The 26,057-nt window shown below is 38.5% G+C and overlaps 2 protein-coding genes across 5 annotated transcripts; both read right to left on the reverse strand.

Moving 5' to 3' along the window:
* Nucleotides 1-1,835: 1,835 nt before the first annotated feature.
* On the reverse strand, nucleotides 1,836-8,237 carry LOC122832935 (protein FAM124B). Of its 3 annotated transcripts, none has more exons than XR_006370902.1 (8): nucleotides 7,687-7,913; nucleotides 6,433-6,464; nucleotides 5,888-6,100; nucleotides 5,241-5,636; nucleotides 4,939-5,135; nucleotides 4,209-4,371; nucleotides 3,028-3,706; nucleotides 1,836-1,996 (listed from the first exon to the last, which is right to left on the reverse strand). XR_006370902.1 is itself a non-coding variant. In XM_044120159.1 (8 exons), the coding sequence occupies exons 2-8, from the start codon at nucleotides 7,737-7,739 to the stop codon at nucleotides 3,144-3,146; spliced, it is 1,617 nt and encodes a 538-aa protein (XP_043976094.1). In that variant the 5' UTR covers nucleotides 7,740-7,847; nucleotides 7,944-8,237; the 3' UTR covers nucleotides 2,217-3,143. The 3 variants fall into 3 exon arrangements, 2 of the variants coding, with proteins under 2 accessions (XP_043976094.1, XP_043976096.1); XM_044120159.1 differs by lacking the exon at nucleotides 1,836-1,996 and adding an exon at nucleotides 7,944-8,237 and having other exon boundaries at nucleotides 2,217-3,706; nucleotides 7,687-7,847; XM_044120161.1 differs by lacking the exons at nucleotides 1,836-1,996; nucleotides 7,687-7,913 and adding an exon at nucleotides 7,279-7,659 and having other exon boundaries at nucleotides 2,217-3,706.
* Nucleotides 8,238-9,018: 781 nt separating this feature from the next.
* Nucleotides 9,019-26,057, reverse strand: cul3b (cullin 3b). Of its 2 annotated transcripts, XM_044120163.1 has the most exons (16): nucleotides 25,787-26,057; nucleotides 22,496-22,693; nucleotides 18,427-18,540; nucleotides 17,013-17,173; nucleotides 16,496-16,610; nucleotides 16,081-16,309; nucleotides 15,340-15,485; nucleotides 14,950-15,126; nucleotides 14,455-14,625; nucleotides 13,999-14,106; nucleotides 13,608-13,732; nucleotides 13,003-13,099; nucleotides 11,947-12,081; nucleotides 11,619-11,805; nucleotides 10,684-10,829; nucleotides 9,019-10,215 (listed from the first exon to the last, which is right to left on the reverse strand). In XM_044120163.1, exons 1-16 carry the CDS (start codon nucleotides 25,847-25,849, stop codon nucleotides 10,084-10,086), a joined length of 2,304 nt encoding a protein of 767 aa, XP_043976098.1. In that variant the 5' UTR covers nucleotides 25,850-26,057; the 3' UTR covers nucleotides 9,019-10,083. The 2 variants fall into 2 exon arrangements, with proteins under 2 accessions (XP_043976098.1, XP_043976099.1); XM_044120164.1 differs by lacking the exons at nucleotides 22,496-22,693; nucleotides 25,787-26,057 and adding an exon at nucleotides 21,281-21,503.

A 26,057-nucleotide genomic window follows, 5' to 3' on the forward strand; every position in this document is an offset into this window, starting at 1 on the left:
GATCAAATGTTTTGTTGTAGTACATTCTGCTTTAAATAATCAGTTTGTGAATTAACCAAACCTGACAACCTGATCACAACGCTACAGATCAACTCTGACAAGCTACTGTATTATAAGGCAGTAAGATGGGGTGGTGCTTTCAAGAAACGGCTTTGGTAAGCCAGGCAGGAACATCGACACCGGACCAACATTGTGATAAAAGATACATGTTCTCTAAACAACAGAGCGCTCAGATATGTAAATATACCCGAGGACATTCTCTGATTGGACTATTAAAACTCTGTGAGATTAAAACAAAACTACATACGTTTGTAATAACAGTTCCAGTGTGTGTTATTTTTGAAATATCTAGACGAAAATTTTTTTTTACTTACTGAAAAAAAACTTTATTTTCAGACTTTGAAACATTTGTAAATGTGTTAAGTTATAGAAAATTCCTTTTAAATAAAGGTTGTATTGTTAAATGTATAGCTTTGCTATGTAAACCTTTTAGCATTGCCTGAAAGAAGTGTCTCGACTTGCTTTTTCAGTAAAAAAATTAAACAGTTGGCAAAAATAACAGACATCTGAGAAATCTGTATAGATACCGCTCATGTTTCATATTCCACTTGTGCTATGGGATTCCTGTGTTTTTTTTTCTGACAACCAAAACAAAAAAAAAGTTAAAATAAAAACAGCATTTACAAAGTTGTTAAGACTAGAGATGCACTAATCAGGGCCTTGTGGCCAGTTTCTGGTTTTCGTAAATGACATCTACTTGCATTTAGTCCAGAAGAATTCAAAGTACTTCACACTGAAGAAGCAAGAAAGCTTTCCCCTGTTGTTTTAGATTTCTCTTTAAAAACAAAATATTTCTTTCTAGTTTTCCTGCATCATTATTTATTCATATTAGGAATATAAAGGCGACAGTCGTCAGAGTTTGAGTTAAGATACAATAAAAAGATCAACATCTGTAAAAAAATAAAATACAATTTGGTCAACAAAATAGAAAGCAATAAATTAACCAAACAATTTAGAAATTAAACATTTTTCTTTAAATTAAACAACAGTCTAAAGGAGTTTTTATGTTTTGGATCTTTAATAATATCCAAATTTTATACAAAAAAATTGTGTATGTTAACATTTTATCTTTAGGTTTCTATTTATAGAAACTCCACCTGTGGTGCGTTTACTAATTAGGTGACTTCTAGTGGCAATTTGATTGCAGGGATTTTTTATTTTATTGTTTACCCTTGTTTACAAGGGTTATCGTTTACAACCCTTGCTCTGTGTCTTAAAGCAGAAGGCTCCACTTTGTACTTGGAAAATTTTAGCTCAAGACGACAAATGTTTTTGAATTAGCATTAAACAAACATATTTCCATAGAAAATGGTTTCCTTTTATGCGACAGACTGGCGACCTGTCCCGGGTGAACCCCGCCTCTTGCCAGGAGCGTAGCTGGAGATAAACACCAGCAACCCTCCCGACCCCATTAGGGACGAAGGATGAACAGAAAATGGTTGGATGGATGGATGGTTTCCTTTTAAACAGCTTATTACACATTTTATACTTCCTCTGTCAAATTAAATACTCATCACCGAGTCTTCTTTTCATAACAACAACCACACTGAAGAGTGTTGTTAGCTCAACTTGGTAGTGGTTAGATGTTGGTGCATTTACTGACCAGACAGAGAGAAGCTGAAAGTCCACCGACTCCAATCACTGGCGGTCAGTTATCAATCAAAGCTGACCGTTGTCATATGGTCTCTCAGCCATGGCTTGAGTCTTCCTTTTTGTAATGATATCCCAGTAATTCTTATCAGAGAGGTAAAAACTGCTTTTATTCTACATAAGTATCATTTTATTGAGTTATAAACTAGCTTTATCAATCATAGCTGACCATTGTCATAAGGACTCACAACCATTGCTGTTTAATGTCCATGAATCTTTATGAGTAAGGCTGCATCATCATATTAGCTGCAGGCACAAAGGTTTTTCTTTTTCTTTTTAGTAATTCCTAAGAGAGAGGTAAAATTTAAGCACAACCATTCTTGTACTCTAGATAAGTTTCATTTTATTCAGGTATAAACCTTCCTATGCAGCAAGAAATCTTCGGTCCAACTTGGATTTTAGACAGAAATCTGTTAATTACATACATCATTTGAAAATCTAAACACAGTACTTTGCAAAAATATGAACCCTCCTTGAATTTTGTCACATTTTTAAGTACAACCATAAACTTAAAATGTATTTTATTGGGATTGTATGTGTCAGACCAACACAAAGTAAAGAATAATCATCAAATGGAAGTGAAAGGATACATGGTTTACTCATTTTTTTTTTTTTTTTTACAAATACAAATCTGAAAAGTGAAATACATATATTAGGTAAAAACTGTAGGAGTTGCAGGAGAACCTTAAAAAAATTTAGCAAAGCTATGAAGGAGGAAGGGTTTGGTGATATTCTAACCTTTGAACGTCTCATGGAGTTTCATCATCTGAAAATGGAAAGAATATGACAAACCCATACAGGAAGAGCGGGAAGACAAAGGCTTTTTTTTCTGACAAAAGTTATAAGAAGACAGAGTGAACATGTGGAAAAAGGTCTGGTCACATGCAAAACAGTGGAGGAAAGCTTGGACAGCACTCTTATATTGAAACAGTGGTGGCAGCGTCATGCTGTGGGACTTCTTCCATTCAGCAGTAAAAGGGAAGCTAGTCAGAGCTGATGCTCTTTGTTTTTCTATGACAAAAAATAAATAAATAAATTGTAAAACAATCATAATTTGTCTTCAATTTCCCAATTATCCTCTACTTTATACTGGTCTATCACTTGGAATCCAAATAAAATGCATTGGTGTTCATGGTAGCAACATTAGAAAATGAGAAAAACTTTAAGGTGAATATTATTGTAAAGTACTTTGTAAAAGCTTAGCGGTCAGCACTTTTCTGCTAACATAATCTCGAAGTTGCTGGGTCTGTGGAGAGAGTCATTGTTGTAAAACATGAACCAGTAAGACCAGTAAAGCCACTTAAAGGGTTCAGACACCTCTGGGTGAAGAGGGTCGCCTGCCGAGGTACTTTGCTGTGTTTTGTTCTCCAGAACAGGCCCTCATTTATCAGGCTGCACCACTGTGACCTGTGGACAGATTATGTGACGGGAAATCAGATAAAGAACTCATCGACTGGCTCCTCATGGTTTATGTATGCTGACAACAGCTCTGTCGACGTGCTGCTCTCTGCCGACAGCTTCTGTGAAGGCCGTGCAGTGGTCCTGCTCTCCTCTGCTGCACCTTTACAGCCACCAGAGGGCGCCTGATGGTCAATACGAGTCTGTGGCAAACATTTAGTTAATTCCTTGGCCTGCTGCTCCACAGGTGAAGCCCCATCCACTGAAGCTCTCTCAGAGTTACGAGTCCTCAAGAGGTCACAAGAGGAGGAGCGAGTGATGGTTGCGACGGCGGTGTCCAAAAGGGGAGAGAAGGCGACTCCAGTGTCGACGTTGGTCTCCTCTTCTTCCTCTTCCAGGAGGAGATGGGAGAGAGAGCGGGTGACGGAGGGGCGCAGAGGAGAGTCGGGGTGGTTGGAGGAGGAGAGCTGAGCGGGGCTGCTGCGCTGGGATGAGTAACAGGAGCTTCCAGGAGGGGTGCTGCAGCAGCTGCCTGACCCCAGACTTTCTGCTCCTCCAAGCAGCTTCTCAAGAACCGGCTCGCTGCGCGCTCCGATTCCTGGCAAACACACATCAGTAGGGTCACATAAAAATGTTGCAAATAACAGGAGAAAATGTGGGTTGAATTTGTATTCGGCCTCCTTTAAAATTGATACTTCGAAATCCAATACAGTCAATTAATCTTAATGCAAAAGCCCCTGTTCTGTTAAGGCCTCCGAAGTTTGTTAAACATTAGTGAAACAGAATCGCAGTAGAAAGGTCAGGGAGAAAGTTGTGAAGATGAAAGAAGAGTTAGGATACAAAAAAATACTAGTTCAGAGCTGCAATGAACGGTTTAGATCAGGCGGTTCCACAGTGCAGCCTAGGGGCCCTTTACAGCCCTCTGAAGGATTTTTTTATGGCCCTCTCAACCTCAATTCTGCAATCAGGGCTGAAAGCACGTCTGTCGGGGGGCCACATCTGGACTGTCGGTCCGCCTCTGCCTAACTTTGCTAATAGACAGACTGCTGTTATAAATAGTGGGAAGGAAACCAAAATGAGTCCAATTTGTAACTACCTACCTTGCCTGTGTGTTTGCATCGTCAGGGAAGTGGCGAGGCCGCATGGCAGGAAACTGTTTCCGTGTCCGCCGCTCCGGAGCTGCACTCCTTGAGGTGGCAAACTGAGGCAGGTAAGAGGGAATGCACAGGTCAGAGGTCGATGAGGTTCAGCTGGAGCCTTCACCTGCAGCACAGGAGGAGAAGGATTGTAGTTTACCCCAGGGAGTTTAAATGTAAGCATAGTAATTAAATGTGTTCTTTTTTCCCCCCTTTTTTAAAGAGATTCATTCAGTCTGATTTATTTAGGAAACATGATATTTGCTCCTGTTGAGTTAATTCAATATAATCTCTCCAGCACAGCTTGTGATCTGTCGTAGATTTACTTGTAAAAACAAAACAAAACAGAATAAATGAAAACAAAACAGGAGTGTCATATTTGACATCTAAACCAGATTCAGCTCAATAATCACAGGGCCAAAAAATGCTTTTAAATATTTCTTATTTTTAAATATTATCAGTACATACAATGCTGTATGTACTGACAATATTATATGAAACGGATATTAAGCTCCTCTGCCTCCTCCGTGCGGCTCCACTGCCATCTGCAGAAATAGACAGCTTGGTCACAAACAGCCAATCAGAGCCAGAGGTAGGGACTTAGCGCCATCAGTCACACTCGTGCATGCACTGCTCATAACAATGTCATTTATAAAACATCACACTTTTAAAACACATAATCTCCTGAACTCACTTGAAAGAGAACCTTGTTACCATCCAGGTCTTCAGTCTGCCAGCGTGTATTACTGATGGGGGCACAGGGATTGGGCAACAGGGGGACCAGCTGTCCCACTTCTTCCACACTGAACTGCAGCACAGCAGAGCTGCATGCTTCCACTCCAACCCCTGGAGACAGCTGTTTTAAAGCCAGCTGAAGGCAGAGACCAGGCTCTGTGCAGCACATGTGACGAAGCAAAACAAAACAGAGGAGGAATATATTTTGGGACACCATCTGATTTCTCACTTAAATGAAGGTTAAAAGAACTGAAGTCCAACCTGCATGGAGGGTGAACCAGCAGAAACCAGCCTTCTGCTCCTCGGCTTGTCGCTGCAGAACCGTCTCGTAGAACCTCACCGCGTCCTCATAGTTGTCATAGCTGCTGTACAGAGTTACACGCAGGATTTCTCCTCCACAGTGCACGGGTCGCACCCCCCACACAGGCATGCAGGGGCCCAGACTGTAAAAGTCTCTGCTTGGCAGGAGGTAGGGCCGCAGCAGGGCGTTGGACGGGGAACTGCTGGAAGTGATGTGGATCCCTCTGGTTTGGCTGCCGCAGCTCTCAGTGTGGTGGTACTGCCAGGGCGGGCGCTGGAAGAAGTCCAGGACTTTGAGGATCCGCTCCTCTCCGTAGGCTTCGTGGAGGAAGAAGGTGATGGCCAGAGAAGGGTAGTCTGACAAAAATGTAGGCAAAGGTTGGATTTTAATCAGTCAAAAAAAAAAAAAAAAAAAAAAAAGCAGAAGCAGTTACACTAAATTACAGTTAAATAAACGACAGAAGATTAGAGAATGTGCTACTTAATTTTCTTATACATCAGTTGTTTGCAGACATCAAAATTCTCAATTTCCTTAATTTCTCCTTGCTGTTGAACAATTATTTGAATCCTTTGCGATAAAAAAGATTAGGGATAGCAGAAGTCCTCACCGGCCACAGGACGAAGGCGACTGTGAGCTCTGAAGGGGGAAGCCCTCTCTGATACATGGAAGATCCGGAGGCTTGGGCACAGCCAGCGCAGCAGGCGGTCCAGCGTCTGCTGCAGAAGCAAAGAATCTCCAGGGTTGGCCAGCAGATGCAGGTTTATCGGCAAGAGTTGTTTTTGTTGGCGCTGCTGCCCGGCCCGGCCGCTCATGAGCTCACCTAGGATGAAAACCAAACCCGAAAGGCACGAATAAAATAAAATAGAAATGCACATCCTCAGCGTACTACAAGTTTGCATGAATTCACCGGAACACAATATGTTTAGTATTGCTTTTGACAAGAATAAACTCCCTATGGGATTAGAACAGCATAAGCTCTAAAGAAATATACTTTCACATCTCCTGTCATTTTGATAAAAATTCATGAATATAAGTTATGTAAAAACGCACACCACAACAAACTGCAAACATACATATGTTTTAAAGGTTTATAAGAGTAAAAAGGTCCTTTGAGAAATTATTTTATTCCTATATGAGTAAAGGAGTACTTACTAGCAGATGACGACATTCTGCTGCTGACAGATCTGAAACAAGTGAAATGATGAGAAGAGTTACAGGGCAGAAGAAAAAAAACAAAACATAACGTCATATTATTGGTTAAAAACAAATGCAAAGCTTGAAGGGAATAATATTAACACAACATATAAATTAAATAAGGTTTAATAAAATGAATAAATTAGAATGATGTACAAATGGATAATAGTGGAAATAAAAAAAGTTAAAAACCTGCAAGTGAAAACATCTACGCTGGTAACCTAAGCCTTTCTGGCTGCATAGAAATATTGCCTATTAAGCCACAAAAGTTTTGAAAAAACGCATAAAACAATCACATCTTATATGTTTAAGAATACACACAAAGCATTTAATGCACAATATATTATAATGAGCATTTAAAACAATTACAGTACAACTAATATAAAATAAAAACAAGACAAATTTAATCATTTGGAATATTGAAGTGATATTGAAAATGAACTCAAAAATGATTTTACAAAATTAGAAATAATTTGGTTTGTTAGATGGATGGATAGTGAAATCATTACTTTGATTACTAATAAATATTAAGTTTAAAACCTGCAAACAAAAACATAGAAAAAAACCTTACAAAGTAGTATCTGTGATTTCTAAATAGTTGCCTTAATGTCTCAGAGGTGGACTAGAGGCTGATTACAGAGAGCTGATGGGTCACTTTGTGTCATGGTGGGCAACAATCCTCTCATCATACAACCACATTTAGTTTCCCTTTGCAATGAAGAAAATATTTTGACATTTTGAATAGCTCACCAAAGCTTAAAATAAAAGTTTTAACACAATGACTTAATTAGATCTTACTATTACCATTACAAATAAAGCAAAGGTGCAACAGAAAGTCCATCAATGGCTCAATGGTGTCCCATGAAACACCAAAACATCTGTAATTCTGTCGACGCTACTCAAAACACGAAGATCTGTCGCCATCTTGTGGTTATGTCTGTTTGGAACCCAGCCCGCTCCTGCGGTCACCATGACAACATTTTATCTGTTAGCTTGCAAGACCTGAAAAAGTGTAATTATAGGGAAAGACGACATAAAGAAAAATGAAACTGTACTCAAAGCCCTAAGAAGGTCTTAAAAACCTCTAAATAGTTGGGGCTTTTACGGTTTAAGCCAGTTATGAGGATTTCCGGGCAAATTAAGGTCCATTGTGGGCTAGAAAGCGAATTTGTTCGGCTACGCGTTTAGCCTCAAGCTAAAGCTGATACTCACTCGGCTGTGTCAGCTCCGGAGTCCACGTTTTCATCCCCGGCTCTTCGCCACATCGTCAGGTCCACTCTCCTTACATTTGGGCTCCGAGCTTAAAGTTTGAGCAGTGTTTCCAGTAAGCCCACTCAGGAGTGCAAGACATCCTGATTTGTTTCCACAGCCTTCTAAAAGTGGGGGAAACAAGGGAGACTGGGATCTTACTGGGACACTGACGTCACTAGGCAACCGCACACCGTTAGAATAAAAAGAAATGTACTTACTCCAGAAAGTACAAAAACAGAAGAAAAAACCCCGGGAGGAACCTTCGTTACAGCGTTTAGAGAAAATAGTCTGCAGTTTGCTTGGGGAGTCGCTTCTGAGCGAAAGGGAACACAAGGAGAGGTGCGACTTTAAATCCAAAGCCGCCTATAATAATGATAACAGAGAGCAGATGGCATGAGTCCCACAATATGGGAGGACAAAGGAGACAGCAGACGGTCTGGGACAGATTTAAATGCGTAGGGGACGTGTTGACGGGAGGCTCTTAACCCTGGAAATTTAAGACCTTGTTTGCTAAGAGCATTAAAACCTATGAAAGACAAGTTAGATGTACACCCAGAAATGATAAGGCGCTTTAAATCCGCAATCTTGGGAGAGTGGTCAATTTGTAAATAACCTCATGAAATAAAAGATCAGCACTGTTTGCTGATTGGTGGAACTATATTCCAGTTTAGTCCTTTGTAGAAAACAACAAAAAAAAAAAACAACTAACACATCTAAAAAGTTTGTTTCTAAATTGTAATTATCGGACGAAAACTCGTAAAATTATGTCAGTGTATGAATTTATGCATTAAATCATACATTTAATGTATAAATTTGTGTCATTTATATGGTGTACTGGTACCATTCTCATACCAGTAAACCATATACAGAAAGCATTAATGCCAATGCACTTTTTCACATTTTCTTCAGGTACTCCATCCACTGCAGTATCCATCATTGCTTGTGGGTCTTTCATCAACCTCTGCTATAAATCTGCAAAGTTAAACCTCTCGCAACTCAAAGGCTTAATGGCTCTATTAAAACATTTTGAAAGTCACTTGCCTGCCATATCTACCAGTTCCAGTTGATCAGTTCAGTTCTGTGCTGGTGGCAATATCATAAACTCAAATGAACACAAAAGTACAATTAACAATCCAAAAATCAAATTAAATTTCTTAGTTTATGGATTTCACTTAAGGGCATTTTGTTACACCAACTACACAGGTAACGAGGGAAGTATTTCAAATCTTCCCTGAAATCAAATTGAGTATATTTTTTTAGAAATCTCATGCAATCAAACCAAACAAAAATATATATTTTTTTATCTCTACATTTATTATGATGAAAACAAGGCCCTGTACAATCCACCTTCGCAGAGTACAATTATTATTTTACAATTTGTACACATTTGGAGCATGGTGCGTGACCGGTTCCACCTGTTCAAAATGTATTTGGAAATAAAATCTTGGAAACCTGCAACACATCTAGCCTTTCATTAGAACAGATCATTTTTGGCTGATCACACCACAGGCATAAAGTAAAAAAAAAAAAAAAGTAAAAAAAAAAGTGCCATGAGAAGCAATGCATTTGTTGACTTTTTAGGCCTTTTATTCCAACGATTGAGCCACAATATAAACGTATGCTTTAAAGCACCAGCTGTTGATCGCTTTACTCACCAGTACAGACTTGGCCACGTTACTGAAAATGGCGTTGAATATTTGTCAGCTGCGAGAGATGTGCACTCTACCAAGGATGTAAAATAAACCCCCAAAACAGTCAAACTTTCAAAATAAATTAAACTGTCACCGTTTCTGAAATATTCAAAATGTATGCGTTTTGCCGTGGTTGTAAAACAGGTCTGCACCAGTTACCACAGTTAATCTTTTTATTTAAATCTAAAACTCCTCTGTGAGGAAAAGGCCAAGACTGTCCAACCTGTACAGCCATTATTGTGCCACGAAACAAACATAACACATCGACATCAACATTTAAAACAGGGGAGTGAGTTCAGATGTTTTCTCTGTCTCCATGTAGCCCTGTGTTTGCTATTCTTCACTGTGTGTAGCTAATTGGCAAACAGACAGGTCTCTCCAAAGGCCACAAGAAACAGGATTTTTTTGTGTGTGTGTTTGTTACAAAACTATATTCCCCTCTTTTCATTTCCTTCAGCAGAAGAAATCTAATATTGCTAGAAAACTTCATCTTTTGCATGATTTTCCCTCTTTCTTTTTTTTTAAAACACGTTTATGGAAGAAAGGTTAAGCTTCCCAGTGTGTCCCGAATGATGAGAGCACTTCCATAGTTCATCAAACACTTAGCAGTCCACAAAAACAAGGCCCTCAGTTTCAACTTGAAGCTAGCTTTCAGTGGATTTACTGGTTATGCTACATAAGTGTACACTTTGCGGTCCTCTGGTGTTCTTGCCAAATATTCCCTCTCAATGAGTCCTTCAATGCGCTTCTTGATGACTACTGGACTAGGAAGGAATCGTGCTCGCAACTGCTGTGTGACCTGCGGAGACACGGAAAGTAGAAATCAGAACTTAATCAAAAACTTAACTTGTAATGTGGCAATCCAAACATAAAGGTTATCACTTAAACTCAAATCACTGTAAAAGATTACATTTATTCTTTAAATAACAGGATTAGATAAGGTTTGGAAACAAATATTTTCCATGTTAAATTTTCAAATATCCAGACTTGAAATTGAGGCTGCATTTTGACTGTGTAGGCCTATGTAAAAATATACTGATGGTCTGATTCACATTTAGAGGCAGAAATAGTAACTCCCCTCTAGAGAACCAGCTGATATTAAAACTCTGTACCTCACAAAATACTGAAGGGGTTTCACTAACGAGAAGAAAATGCAAAGTACCTTCTGAAGGGAATGTGAACACAATATATTTTCATATTTCTGATCATTTATTTTTGCCTCTACATGAACAGTCACTGCTCTTTGGACTCAAAGCCACTGACTTACCTCTGCTACTAGGACATTATGCTGCATCTTCTTTCTAGATTTCATGATGCGAACAATGGCTGCTTCAATCTCATGCTTTCTGTCATCATCAACTTTCTGTCGCGTCTCCTTCCTCTCCGGATCAGACTCTCCCTGTTTAGCAGCCACTACAAGAAGCACAACAGTTATTGAATGAGATGCAACTAAAAGAACAGCTGCTTTACTGCCAGTCCACATGTTTAGTAAAGACTGGAGAACATTACAGGAAAGATTTATGCTTAATGAATTTTTCTCTGCACCGTCTAGGACTGGTTTTATGTTCATCGCTGCCTCAAACAGCGTCTACAGAACAAAATCTAGCTAAAAATATTTCTCCTAGGTCCTAAAAGTAAATAGACAATATGAATTTCTACTGCAATCTAAAACAAAACAAAAGAAGGACAATCCTAAAGCTAAGATGACGATACCCCAGTAAGTGTGACAATTCACTTTATTACTGTAAGATACAGCTCAACACCAACAGGGAATTTCAGTGAAATTGCTGGGAAAAATATAATTGGCTCACTGACAAAAAGTTAAGTTCATTCATCAACAGACAGTAACAAAAATCTGTGAACCAATTGATTAGCCACCGACTGGAGGGGTTCATTTTCTCCATTATGTCTAATTAGTGATCAGCAGGTTAAATATATTTTTTCTCTACTCATTAAATCCATCAAACATAAGAACTGCCAACATTTTGGTGGACTTTTGTGAGTTCAATAAAAATCTAAGGGCAGGAACAAAATGCTTCGATGCATAAATGTTGGTAATCTTGTGATTATTTTTTGTGTGAATTGACAAATAGGAAATTTAATAATAAAAAAAAAACAAAACAAAAAAAAGACGCATCAACACCAAGTTTTTAGTTTTAAGTCCAGCAAACAGCACGGTTTGCAAGATGGTACTCTTCGCACCTGTCTGAATTTTGACCCGGTGCAGTTTAGAGGTAAACTGGTCATTGACTGTAAACACATGGCCATTTTCAATTTCCTTGGATTTGGGCTCTTTGGTGAGAACTCTCTGTGTGGGCTTCCCACAGGCCAGAGACTGCAGCGCTCGCACCAGCTCCCTCTCAGGGATATCCGTCTCCTGCTGGATTTCCTGTTATGAAAACAGCTTCATTACCAAACTACTACGACAAAGAGAAGAACCTGAAACTTTTCGAACCACATTTCTGCATATTATATGAAAATGTAAGGATGGTGCATGTTGAAGTGATGAGGACAGCAGGGTGTGACGTACCTCAAAAGTGGACTTCTCCCTGTTGTTGAAAAGCATGAGAATGGTCATCTGAAAGGTGGATACTTGCAGGATGTGCTTTCTGGTGTTGGAGCCCGTCACCTGGGCGCCGCCCACTCCCACTTCTGACCCGTCCTCCTGTCCATACGTTACAGGGTCATTATCAAAAAGACCTACTACCTACAAGAGGCACTCTGAAATATTGACAACAAAAAAGTAAGAACCCACTAAACTATGACCGACAAGACATTCTCAACTTCAAATGTGTGAAATTAAAGGATACTTGAAAGTGTCATTCAGTTTAATATTTGATTTGTAATAATTGAGCTGCCCATTATTTGTATTTATAAAATTTTAGAATGAAATCTTATACAATTAGTTTCACAAAAGTAGCATTTGCCCCTTTTCAGTTCTTTTTTTTCCCTCTTTTTGCTTCTTGTCACACCTAAATGATATTGTTCAATAAATGGTAATGTCTCACAAAGTTACGCTCAGTAACACAAAAAGTTTGATTTCAAGTGATGATTTGTTTAATTTATAAAGAGAAAAAAAACTATCCAAACCAATTCTTCCCTAAATCAATGTGCTGCTTTTTTACATACTTTGGCCTACATTGTGTTGTCAGACAAGTTTTGTTTAAGTGATATTTTTCATTCTTGACCCATGCAAGGGAAATTTAACTATGCTTATTAAAAAAAACCGCAGCTGATCACAATTAATGATTGCTTTAAATCAAAATGATTTGAATAGTTTTTTTCTTCTTAATAAATAAGAATCATTTGAAAACTATCCTAGTATTGACTTGGTGTTTTCTCTAACATTAACATTTGATTATATCAAGCATCTAATTGTGGCAAAAAAGGAAAAAAATATCTGCAAGGCCCAAACACTTTTTACATAGAATTATAATATCATTACTCCCACTAAAGAAATGATATAACATGTAACATAACACTATTAAAACATGCAAAATCTAACAAAAATGTTTCTTGTTTAAGTTCCTTTGATAAAATGTCCTGTTTGAAGATCTTTGATGTCAGACAGATTCTCCCTACGTACCTTTTTGATGGGACCATAGAAGGTGGCATTTAAATCTGCAGAACCCATGTGGTGCTGTAAGGTGAGTTGTCTACCACTGTGCTTACCGAGATAAAACCTGCAACCAGAGGAAATCATGCTTTAGTCGACTTCCAATATCAAGTCAAGAAGTTGCCACCAGCTTAGAGCTAGCGCAGTATTGGAGGCACACAGGTGAGAACGCTGCACACAGTGAAATGGAAACTCATTGACATTGGCCTGTTGTCAAGGCAGTAAACGGCAGTAAACAAAATGCCAGTTCGGCAGTATCAGGATTAGACTGCATAGAGCTAGAATAAAGCTTTTTCCTCTCAAATTAAACTGATGATGAAAGTAATTTCTTTAAATGGTCAGGGAAAACCTGATTATTGCTGGATGAAATACAGCAAAAACTTAAATGTTTACCAAACAAACATTGATTAACAGGAGGACATTAAACAAAAGGAAAACAAAACTATTTAGTAGAGTTAGAAGAAAGCCACATGGTTTGGCTAATCCATGTGGCCAACCCAGCACAACAAATAAAACGGGTATAGCTTAAAAAAAAACCGTCTAGCTAAATTGTCTTAAAAGTACAAATGGCAAACCTTCTGAAAACTTCAAATGCATGACGTGGTGAAGGGGGGATATTGCACTTTGGTGTTGCTGATTGTGTAGGCCAGTATCCTGTAGTCAGGACCCTCACAGTGAGATCAACTCCTCCAAGAGAAACCTGAGGTGTGACAAAAAGAAGAAATTGCACACAATCAGTTTTAGAAAACCACTCTGAGATCAGGCCTTTGAGAAAACTAGCTTGACAAAAAGTAGCTACAAAAATTGTAGCAAGACAAGCAAGATTCTGATTTTTAATCATCAGTTTGTTACTGTGATAAATACAAAGGAGTGCAACAGAACTGCAAGCCATAGACTACTGACTGCAGAGAGAAAATAATCCAATTAATCTGACAGGCTGAGCTGCAGCATGTGGTGCATCCTCACCCCAGTGGTCTGAAGATGTTGCCTGAACTCATCCATGGTGGTGTTGGAGATGCTCATGTCCCGGAACATTCCCTCTAATTTAGAGGTGAACTGACAGCCACACTCAGTCTGAATGACAGAAAACAGAGCAGACAGAGTAAAAAATAAAGATGCACATGTCAAGTCAATATATACAGAAATATAAAGATCCAGACAGCATATTTTGCATTTATTTTACTGTGTGTGTTTATTCTTTAATGTTTGTGCCCTTGGACCTGAATCTACTCATTTAAAGAAGTGCTTAATGTTTTTAGCTCAAGCAGCTGGTTAATTGAAGACAAATCTTGAGAATATATATTGTAAACAACAGTAATTATTCTTTGTAAGATCCTTTTAGGTAGTCATTCATTTTTCTCACTATTGCTCTTAAAACAATTTCCAAGAGCATTAAAGGTGCTTTATCTCAGTCCTGCTCACCTTTAGCTTGGAGATCATGTTCTTTTCTGAATCATCTGAGACGCTCTTGTTGGTGAGCAACCTTCGAGCCAGGTGCTGCTTGTAATACCGTTCAAACACGTCCTTCTCCTGCATGAAGCGGAACAACACCATGGCCTTGTCCAGTATGGACTCCACCTCTTGCTCTGTTAGCTGAATTAAAGCAGGACAGGGTCAGCACCCCCCATACACAACCACAATTTAACTGCCTTAAATTACGCTAATTATGATAGTATCCTATATTAAGTATCCCATATTAATCCTTCAAGTGTAGGTTCTATTAAAAAAAAATAAAGAAGCAGAGCAAACCTACAAAAACTCTAGGAAAATTTTTATTTAATCCGATTAAGAACCATACCAATAGAGAACAAACTGAAGTGAGGTGATGACTTTTCAATGCAGTTCCCATGCCACACCAGGCTAGCAGTAACACTTGAGGGACATTCTGTTAAAGTGAAGCTTTCAAAAGACACTTACCCCTTTTACTCCCTTCTTCAGTTTGTCATCGATGAAGAGCGAGAGATATTCAGGTGAGCGGGAGTTGAGGTTAAGGAAGTACTCAAAATCACCAGCAATAGTTTGTTTGAAGAGTCGGTCATTATTGAAAGATTCTTGGAGGAAACGGTCAAAACGCGACTTCAGGTCTAACAAACCCTGCAAGGAGAAGGCAGTGATAAACAGAGGGAAATAAACTAGCAGTCCACAGTGGCTGAAGACTAATAAACTTATTACAGAATGAAACGAACAGGAAAGCAAATTAAAATCCATTTATGGCTTTCACGTTTTTAGATCCAGTGTGTTTTCCTTCTCCCATCTTAAACAGCTTCTTGTTTCAGCAAACTACAACCAACTCATTTAAATTCATACCTGAATATAATCTACTGGATTTTTTCCCTCTCCCTCCTCTGAAACGAGCGCCTTGCCTTGCTCCCGCAGGTATGAGCTCATACACTCACACATGGTCTTCAGCCCATTGGGAACCCGACTGAACAGCTTGTACATGCATGCTAAATCTGTGGGCAGATTGAAAGAACAAAATATTTTTACTGACTGAGATTGAATCAGCCTCTTTCCTGAGGTGTTTCAGTGTCAGTCTGGTGTTAACATATAATATTCATCAGAATGAATATCAAGTTTGGCATTCAAGATTGAATAATGATTAGAAGACATAAGTTCAGTAACTTTAAAAAAAAAAAAAGTACTGAGGGAAGTTTGAAATGAATGCAGTTTTTTTCCCCTCCTCTAACCAACACAGATTCAACATAATAAATACGGGCTAAAATATAAATACACCTATTAATTTTTGCTTTAATGTTCATCAGCAACTTGTAGACAAATGGAAAAAGATGGTTCACATGCATCTTTAAAAATTCAAATATTAATGTTCATGAGTTAATGTGGACTTTTGCTGACAGGAAATGAAGAGGTTGTATTTTGGCTAAATAAAATAACTTTAGAACCACTCAGACAAATACTGAGTGAAGGTTTCCTATTCATTTGCTTTGTGAAATGAGATCTGTGCTAAAAACAAACAAAAAAAAAAAAAACTTTACTTGAGTGGATTTTAATCTCACAAATAATAAACGTACTATATGTGTGAACCCATACCGTCCGTCTTGCCATTCTTCAGCATATGGACCAGGCCCGAGTTCTCCATCTCTACGATGGTCTTCATGTGCTTGGAGATGAGCTCCCGTTCCACCACCTTGACGATGGGCTCCTCTGTCGACTTGTCCAGGCAGTGCATTACCCGCTCAATCTCCTCATTAATTCTGGCCTCTACCTTCTTTATGTACACACTCGCACTGTTTTCCGAAAGGAACTTTTGGCTCTCCAGCTAAGTGAAAACAAGCGATTTATAGAGTATATATCAGCAGTGGTTCACAAATGCGCCGCGTCATCTGTACAAAGTGTTATACTCTCATATGTGTACGGCTCCCCAAAGGAGAAGATGCGGCAAAGGTAAAAGCTGATTTAAATTCAAACAATCAATAACTTATGAACAGGGAATTTTCATCCAAACCTGGAAAAATTCTGCAGACATTTCCAAGAACGGTGCTTCAAAGTCTTCTTCATAAACAGACCTTCCTTCAAGGCCAAGGATCATTAACATTTGGCAGGCATTTCTAATGGCCCCCCTGAAGGAGAGGAGAAGCAAGCCAAATGTTGAGGGGAAAACACCCAGCAACATGAAAGAAAAAACTAAAATATTTTAAAGGGGGTGAGAGTGTTCATTTCACCAACAGCCCCCAGTCAATTTTTCAATATTAATTCACTCTTTACTTTGAAAAATCCATGTTGTTGCACAGCAGGAGGTTCAGGAAGATAAATATTTTAAAATGTCAGAAGCTTTAAAGATTTCCCCAAAAGGGGAGAAAGGCCATGGATGTTTTAACAGCTCTTTTATTTCTTCCTCCAAATGAACATAACCTCTCTTTGATCACAATTAAACCATCCTTAATTAGACATACCTTTATGCCATTATCTACATGCTGAATTATTCATTAGGTAGCAATCTTTAATGTGTGTTGCTCATCTACCTGTCCACCACTTCCCCCTTCCTCTCCCGTGCAATCATGTCCAGCAGGGTTTGTCGAAGGTGGTCTCTGATGCAGCCATATCGAACCACCTGATCCCTAAAGATGATGAGCCCCAGGTTGTAGACGTTTTCTACATTATTTTGCTGCACATAAACTCGATCCTTTGGCACAAAAATAAAACAGAAAGTCTTGGACAATGTGGAAAGTTTGCAGTTTACTGATGATGGACATGTTGTAATAATTTTCTGCTGGAAAAATCTACAATATGACATCAACATGAACCTTCAGGGTTCCACCACAGAGCCAGGTTGGTCCTGAAACCCTTAAAAACATCTCTATTATAAATGTCTGACGGTTCCTTTGTTACATTTTAAATGTCTGTAGGGAGTTACACTTCTAGAAAGAAAATCTATACACACATCTTTTATTGCAAAAGTCACCCGATTAATTTATTTACATATTAAGCCACACTTTGATTCTTTCTAGTCAGCATTTACCAAAGATGCAACTGGGAATTACACTCAGTGTCAAACATGATTTATTAATACAACTTGGCAAAATTAAAACTGTCACCGTTTGTATCAACAGATTTGAAATTAACATTTACAAACAGCTAATAGTGGTTGCCAAGTGGAGCACTGACCCCTGTGTACCTTTGTGATGAAGTGTGATTATTTTGATGCCAATCTGACTTTTCTTTAATGAACTTGCTTGTTTATCATCAATTTAAGAAAAATCAAAACTAACTTAAGAGTTTTAAACCTGATGTCCATTACACTGTCATTGTGTGTTTGTCTCAATAAGGTACAATTGTATCCAAAATTAACAACAATATTACTCTGAACTCACTAGAACTAAAGAGAGTGTAAAGGATTTCAGAAGGACATTTCAACATCATCATTAGACCATTATATACAGACAGCAAACATTTCACAGCACCAGGTTAGTGGGTATATGTCTGACATCAAGGACACCCCATGACTGTCTGCAACACAGCCAGAGGATCTGGAAAGTTATCCAACGTTGGTCATATTTAAAAGAAAAATGAAGATAAGATGATCCTATATTAGTCGCACATGTTTGAAATTTAAGCCGTCATGGCAGATAGTGGACAGAATAAAACAGACAAGCCAAATGAGAAATATAAATATGAAAATGTCAATATACAAAAGTGTATATGTAAATAAATATATGCATACACATGAAAGAAATATGACCTAAAATAAGCATATTTTAGTTTGCCAAACCTAAATATGTTTAGGTATGGGCCAACATATGATCATAGAAAACAGGTCATATAGGGGTCTATTTTAGGTCATCATACTTGATACCACTGCCCTAAGATGTTCTTTACTTTACACAGTTTAACTGTTGTGTTGATTAAAAACAGGAACCACTCAACATGTCAACCCACCATGTACATCAGGATGTCTCTGATCATCACCATCGCAGTCTGGTGGTCGTTCCACGCTTGATTTAACGTCTGGAGGAAATTATTGTTTAGAGAGTTTAGGACATCTTCTCGTACCTTAGGGAAAGAAAAAACAAAAAAAAAACAAAACAAATGTTCACATAGTTTGTACTACAGAACATTTCTGTTGTCTCTGACAAAAGAACAAAATAACCCTTTCACATGTAATATCCAAGAGTAAAAAAAAAAAGACCTGAAACAGCCTGACAGCTGTGATTTGTTTGCAGCACAGCACGTTATTGCCCCCCTTCCTGGCTGTTTACTGACAACCGCTTTCCTTGCAGTCAGGTAGATGGCAGGCTGATACTGGTGACAATGCAGCGTGACTCGGCATTGGAAACTCAGGGCCTCAGAAGAGTAAAAACTTTAGGGCACACTGACCTTCCCTTTTTTCTCCCCCTTATGCCAGAGATGAGGAATTATCACCTCTGCCACAGTCACATCAATTTCACCACATAAATGATCCAACTTTTTCTTTGTATGGATTCAAATCAGATCTTAGAGGGAGACAGAGAAATTTGTCATTTTGCAGGTTAAAAAGGCCGAGGTTATACAGAATTTGTCTTATAAGTTATAATTTGTCCAAGGTTTAATTAAACTAATTTATTAAAAACGAATAACTACAAGGATGCAATGCATCTCCGTCAGTAATTAAGAATCAATTGACTCTACTGGTGTCTGTACAGAAATTAATGAGCAGTAAATCTGTTTTTCAGTCACTGAGGTCATATAACTTTCAAAGAGTAAAATATCAGTGGAAAATATACTTTAAAGAAAAATATGGATTATGTTGAGTGTAAGGTTTCAAAATATTGGAGAATAGTCAGAAACTTGTACTATTGTAAAATATTGCAACATCTGCCTTGTATCGTTGTGATGCTTCCCACAGACTGACTTTAGATTAGTTTAGTAACATCATCTGTGTAAGATCTGGGCATCTCCAACAGTCAGACTGCATCCAACAGGCAAATAAGTATTCCTCAATCTGATCAAAACACTATCAGATGTAGGCCTGTCGCAATAAGTAATAAATCACACAATCAATTAAAACTATCAACCTCATTTTAATTATCGGGTTTATCGTCTCTTCTGGCCTTTTTCTCTTTCTGTTGGTGACACTGAATGGAAAAAAAGGCTCAACTCCGCTGCTCTCCACTGACCCTCAGTTTCCTTAGTGTAATGCCCAATGCACACTACACGATCTTAAAGTTGTCGGCCCATTTTCAAAACTTGAGAGATCACACATTAGCCGACAGAAATCCTAGGTATAACTGTTCGATCGGGTTCGATCCTGTCATGTGGTGTCCAACAATGGCTACAAGTTCAGTTAACTAATTTTAAAACCAGGCATTAATCAATGTTTTACTACAATCTACCTTCAATGCATGTGGCTAGTGTCAGTCCTGACTGAATGAAAATCATTACAACCTATTTATGTCACATTAATGAAGAACATCTGAAAATTGCAACTGCGGTAGCAATTTCACTGAACTGTTATACCTAGGATTTCTGTCAGCTAATGTGTGATCTCTCAGGTTTTGAAAATGGGCTGACAACTTTTAAGATGGTGTAGTGTGTGCTGGGCATTACACTAAGGATATGAGGAAGGGAGGGTCAGTGGAGAGGACCGGAGTTGAGCCTTTTTTCATTCAGTGTCATCAACAGAAAAAAAAAAGGCGGGAAGAAACAATAAACCCAATAATTAAAATAAGGTCGAAAGTTTTAATTTATCTTGGAATTAATTGATTTATTGTTTATGGTGACAGGCCTAGTCACTTACAATTCCTAGATATTATTGCACCCAAAACAGTTTTACATTATTTTTCAGATTTGAAACTTCATATAGGAATCTTCAGTTGATTCCATAATCTAGTCTGATCAAATTACTCTCAAGCTGAAACGTAATCATTAATGCACAGCTGGAAAAGTTGGGCTTACACTCCCATTTAAGAAGAGCCTTAATTATACTCCAGCTAGGAATGTCCCCATTGCAAGAATTTTTTAAATTCTTATCTCTAAGAGTTTCTGAAATGAACTCAACTCCTGTACATGCTTGATACGGATACTGTCTGTAACTTTATGTCAGATGCACTTCAAGTGAGCCATGCAGGCACATTTTGCAAGGCCAATTTTTTTTTTAAACTGTAAAACAGGCTGTCCACATTACTTTATTGTTTTTCATAATTTACAATGGCAGTCACTGTGAAAGAGACTGTACTGATCGCTGTGCCATCATCTTCTCTGTGTTCACACACAGCTGTCAGTGTGGAAATCTGCGTAAACCCCAGTAAAGGTACCAGTCATGCAGTTTCAAAGCAAAGTGCTAGGGTTGTAAAGGAGGAAAATAACTTTTCTTCTACTTTTGTCCTTATGATTATTGATAACTACAGAAATGCATGTTCAGGTCAAATTACCAAGGGGTCATATGAAAACTGTAGGGAATGTGCAACTATAAGCAAAAAAAGCATTTTAGAAAAGGATTATTAATCATCATGAGCAAGATGCAAGTTTACTGAAGCACGCATCTTCCAAAAAAAGTGATAAAGCCATTTGTTTAAGGTGACATACTGTCTGAACATCATAGTAATATTCTTGTGCCAATTGACCACAAGTTGGAGCAACAGATTAAAGCTGTCCTGCAGAAATGTTGTTCAGGGAGGCTGCAGAGTCACAGATCATTCAGGACTGAGTAAACAGGGCACAATCACATTAATGTAGATCAAGTAGTCTTGCTGAAATGAAGGGCTACTCTCTAGTAAATGCCTGGTGTTTGTTTTCTAAACTTAAGACACCATACCTGAAAGCTGCTCTGCATCTAGAAGAATCTTGATGAGCCATCCCTAAACTCAAATCTGTAAAACGTACTGTTAACAAAACTATAATTAGGCCTCTAAGTATCCTACAGATTACATGGCCTAAAACACAACTGACGGCTTCTCTGCATCCCCCCTCATAAACCTGGAAACTGCCTAATCAGCCATAGGAAAGAGGAAACTGCTGTGCAGGTCCTGCATTTTAACAAGGTTTGTGTAACAAACGGAAAAATTTACTTTTGAAATGTTCAAAAGATGCTACTGAGAATTACCGCTATCTTTGTTCTGTGAGAATAACGTACACCTAAAGAAGCAAATTTAGTCCTTAAGTGAATGCCCTGACAGATGATGCTGCGTAAAATCCAGGTTATATAACCCAAATATGACGTGCTGGTGAGTTTTAAAGAGTACGATGAAATATAAGCTAAAAGATCCAGTGACAAAGCTCTGGGCTGTAAGAACCCCCAAAGACAAATTAAGGTCATAAAATTAACATCACACAGACTTCAAAATAAACATCCAAACTGTCAGTTAAAGGGTGCAGAAGACAAATTAAAAGCAGAAGTGTGAAACCGTGCCCTTCCCCAATGTAAAGAGGTGTCAGTGCAAGAAGCACAAAACAAACAGCTATATTCCAGTTGTATTGGTGTGGTGTTACAAACATAAATATTCATATTTCTACATGATTTGGTGTGCATTTTTGTGCCATGTGTATAAAAATCTCTGAAATATTCAGAGGCTGATATTGTATTGCTATATTACTGTTGAGTAGTAATTGGTCTCTAGCCTCTGCTAACTCATTCTCAAGCCAACAGAAATTTCCATCAAATACTGATAAGACAATAAATTTAAATAACATAAATGTTGACTGGTCTTGAGATTAAATATTAGACAATACAGCAATAAAGACACAGAAAAACACTTGACCAATCAGAAGGAAATAGTGTTGAAAGATCCGCCAAGAAGGTCTAGGTCAAACAACCAACACCACGACTGCTTTACGGGTTCAATCTGTCACCCAGAAGTCATTACTGAGGGTGTAAAGCAATAAACAACTGTAAAAGTTCCCAAAAAGGATTCTCGTTTTCAAAACACAGCTAGATGCACTTAGAAATGCTTTATTCGATCTGCCATCTCTTGACCTTTAGACTCCTTCTGGAGTTGTGTAGATCTGTTTGTGTGGTGATCTGTGCTCTTACTTTGTTGATTAGATGTTCTGTGACAACTTCCCGCAGGCCTGTGTACAGTTTCTCTCCATGTTTGTGGAGCACCATTGTGTAGGCATTCCTGTAAAGTTCCTCAAAGCTCAGGCCGCTGTTGTTCTTCCTCTGTATTTCCTGGATGGCATTTTTTAGTAGGTCCCAGATATTGTTGACATACTTTTCATCCATCGTCATCTGTAAGAATAAAACAAACCAACAAAAAAAGAAAAAAGTTAAGTAAAGATTACCTTCTTCACCGCTATATCAGATCTGATTACTTATTTAAACATCTCTGTATTAAATAAAATACATTACATGGCAGGAGGAGGATTTTAGTCATCATCCAGTTCCTGCTTGTGCATAATGCCCTAATTTGTATTTGATAAATCTATAGTATGTAATGACTGAACAGGAACCACAAGTAGCACTGTATTGCATTGACAAAGGACTTAAACATTTTATAGAACAAGGGAGTTTGGGTGATATTGATTGGTAATGGACCCCAGCTCAACTTAAATTATTACAATTTAAGCCCAAATCTGCACATTTGTATTGCAATAAAACAGTATAATAACAATTAAGCTAAACTACAAGCCTAGCCCTGTGCTTTTTTTTTCTATTTTGAATGTGCATTGTGTCAAGTCGGGCCACAAAGTTCTGTAAGATATGTTTGGCATGCTGGTCCAATAGATAAGAGATGGTTGTTGGTCTTCCCTTCCCTTTTTAAACATACAGATACCAGTGTGTGAATCAAGAGCTGTTTTTCATCAATCAATTGCTGCCTTCTATAAGATCACCACAGAGCTCCTTTTTTTCCTCACTACTTTATTTTCTATACACCACTAGCTTTAATAGTGAGCTGGCAAACACTTACTTAAATTGCAGACCACAGAATCATTCTAAGCCTTCTTAATGGGAAAGGGAATCACAATGGACCTGCTGAGTTTATAACCTATTGTGATTAATCATTTTTACAACACCCTGGACGGTAAGCACATGCCAACTGACTTTATGAAGCATTTCCCTGCATTGATGGTAACTAACGGTGCTGCTTTAACTAGCGGACACTGACAACTATTTGATGGTTGTTCTTGACAAAGCGGTCTTTTAATCAAATTTAGCAAAATAAAAAATATATTACTGGAAGGACCTTTTAAGAAAAACAACAGATTTTAGCATCTCTTTTTAGGAATTACAAAGCTGTATTTAATCTGATTGAAGGATTTTTACTACTGACAGTAAATTGGTTTTGGCTAAGAAAACCAAAATTAGCGTCTTGGTTGAAGTGGAGGTTACGACTTCAAGAAGGATTCAGGTAGAGGCTGTAGACCAGGGGTGCCCAAAGTTGGTCCTGCATGTTTTAGTTCTCTCCCTGGTTTAATGCACCTGGTTCAAATGATGGCTCATTAGAGGCCTAAGAAGAACATTGACATGCTGAAATAGTTGTTACTACCACCACCAGGGATTGAACTAAAACATGCAGGATGCCGGCCCTTGAGGAACGACTTTGGGCACCACTGCTGTAGATGTTTAGAAAAAGTGCTGTGGAGGGCACTTCCAATGTTTGGAAGTTTTTATATTGACAGTCTGTCAATATAAAGTATCTGCAGTGTAGACCAAGAAATAGCAGTCTTCTTTGCTACCAGCAGGTACTGTCATGGCTGAAAGTGAAAACCTGATCAAACTTGGGCTACTCTCTTTCTCTTCTTGTAATGTATACGTTTCGATATAATGTACTGCATTTTTTATTGTGTTCTTTTATAAGAAAAAAAAAAAAAAGGTAGGGTGTAAATCCATTCAACATTGGTGATTATAAAATAGCAATAAGTCACAATCAATAGTGGCCAGATGTTGCATCAAAATACTTTTCCAAGAAAACTAATAATTTATGCCATGGCTACAGTATGTTGATGCATAAAAACAGCTTGTTTGCAGGTACAAAGTAGAAGAAGGTTAAGGCAAAGTGACAGTGAGTGGGTTTAATTCAACCAGCCAAATTCTGGTTGGTAACATGGATTATCAACCAAAAGTTAATCCTACAGGTATTTTGTGGATCAACAACAATATAGTGGCAGATTAGAGAACAGGTGTCAAACTCCAGTCCTCAAGGGCCGCTGCCCTGCAGTTTTTAGATGTGCCACAGGTGCAAAACACTGGAATGAAATGGCTTAATTGCCTCCTTTTTGTGCAGCTAAGTTCTCCAGAGCCTTGATAATGACCCAATTATTCTATTCAGGTGCGGTGCAGCAGAGACACATCTAAAATTGCAGGACACCAGCCCTTGAGGACTGGAGTTTGACACCCCTGGATTAGAGCATACTTTCCCCCAGTGCCTAAGTAGATAACTAAAAATAAATAAACAAACAATAATGCAAGAGCAAAATCAATGTGTGCTTCTGACTTAACAGGCTCAAACACATGCATGTTATGGAGCTTGTGAGATCCTGTCTAGACAGGGCAACACTCAGTGTGTGTAGTTGGTTGCATTGACACAAGCAAACAATGAAACCAATGTCACAAACACAACACCTTAATTAACTAAACAATAACAAACTCAAGTCATAAACAACCAGTTCAGCAACAATATGGATGCAGAAGCTAAATACCTCCATAGCCTGTCGAGATGCTTATGCAGAATGAGATTAGCTTGAAAATTAGATGTTAAGGTGACTTGCAGAAAAAGGCAACGTTAGGAGAACGAGGACAGGATCCCTATATTACAATTCCAGTCATGAAATAACAGAAAGACATAAAATGCCAATGAAACTGGAATTATGTTAGCGGATTTGGTTGTCATTAGCATCCATTGGTAGCTGTAGAAACGCAGCTAATCGTTCTTACATGTGACAGATACATCATTCTTTTAAACATTTAGATAGTAATATTATGCCATGCTTAGCCTAAATGCACGAATGTTGTATCTTTGCAAACAATAAGTTTTAAAAACAAGTGTCAAGAAGAGCGGGGGAAAATGTTAGCCACGGCTACGTGGACAGACAGTATTAGCTAGCTTCCGTCGGGGAGTTGCATTTATTTATTCGTTTAGAAAAATAAAACGGACACTTAACCGCTGAAAATGTGGTGGTGTTGTACTAAACTGGGCACCAAACTACGCGACAACAACCACAAGCGACTGTACATATGGTGACTGCACTTTGTTTACGGACAGCCAACTCGAATATGCCACTCAGCTGTTTGGCCTACTATCGCTTAGCCAGCAGTTGAGACTGCGGGGATCGAGTGAACGCCCGACGGACAGCCGAAGCACCTGCTGCGGTGTATACTTACAGGAAAGGCCCTTATCCTCATTTTGGTGTCCTTCTTGGTGCCGCCTTTGCTGAGATTGGACATAATTGCCTCGTCTGTAGACTCTGTATTCACATGAAAGTATTCTCCGGGGAGGGACAGGGGTGGATACTGGTTCAAGGAGCAGCTGACGAGCTTTTCCTCGACCCCGCAGCTCCGCGTCCCGCACCGCAAGTTTTTTGTTGACAGCTGAATGCCAGGCCAGATAAATCTTCATACAGCAATGGCGAAATACCTGCAGTTCTCTCTGCGC

This window comes from Gambusia affinis, linkage group LG06 (assembly GCF_019740435.1).
Source record: "Gambusia affinis linkage group LG06, SWU_Gaff_1.0, whole genome shotgun sequence".
In the NCBI taxonomy this organism is placed as follows: domain Eukaryota; kingdom Metazoa; phylum Chordata; class Actinopteri; order Cyprinodontiformes; family Poeciliidae; genus Gambusia; species Gambusia affinis.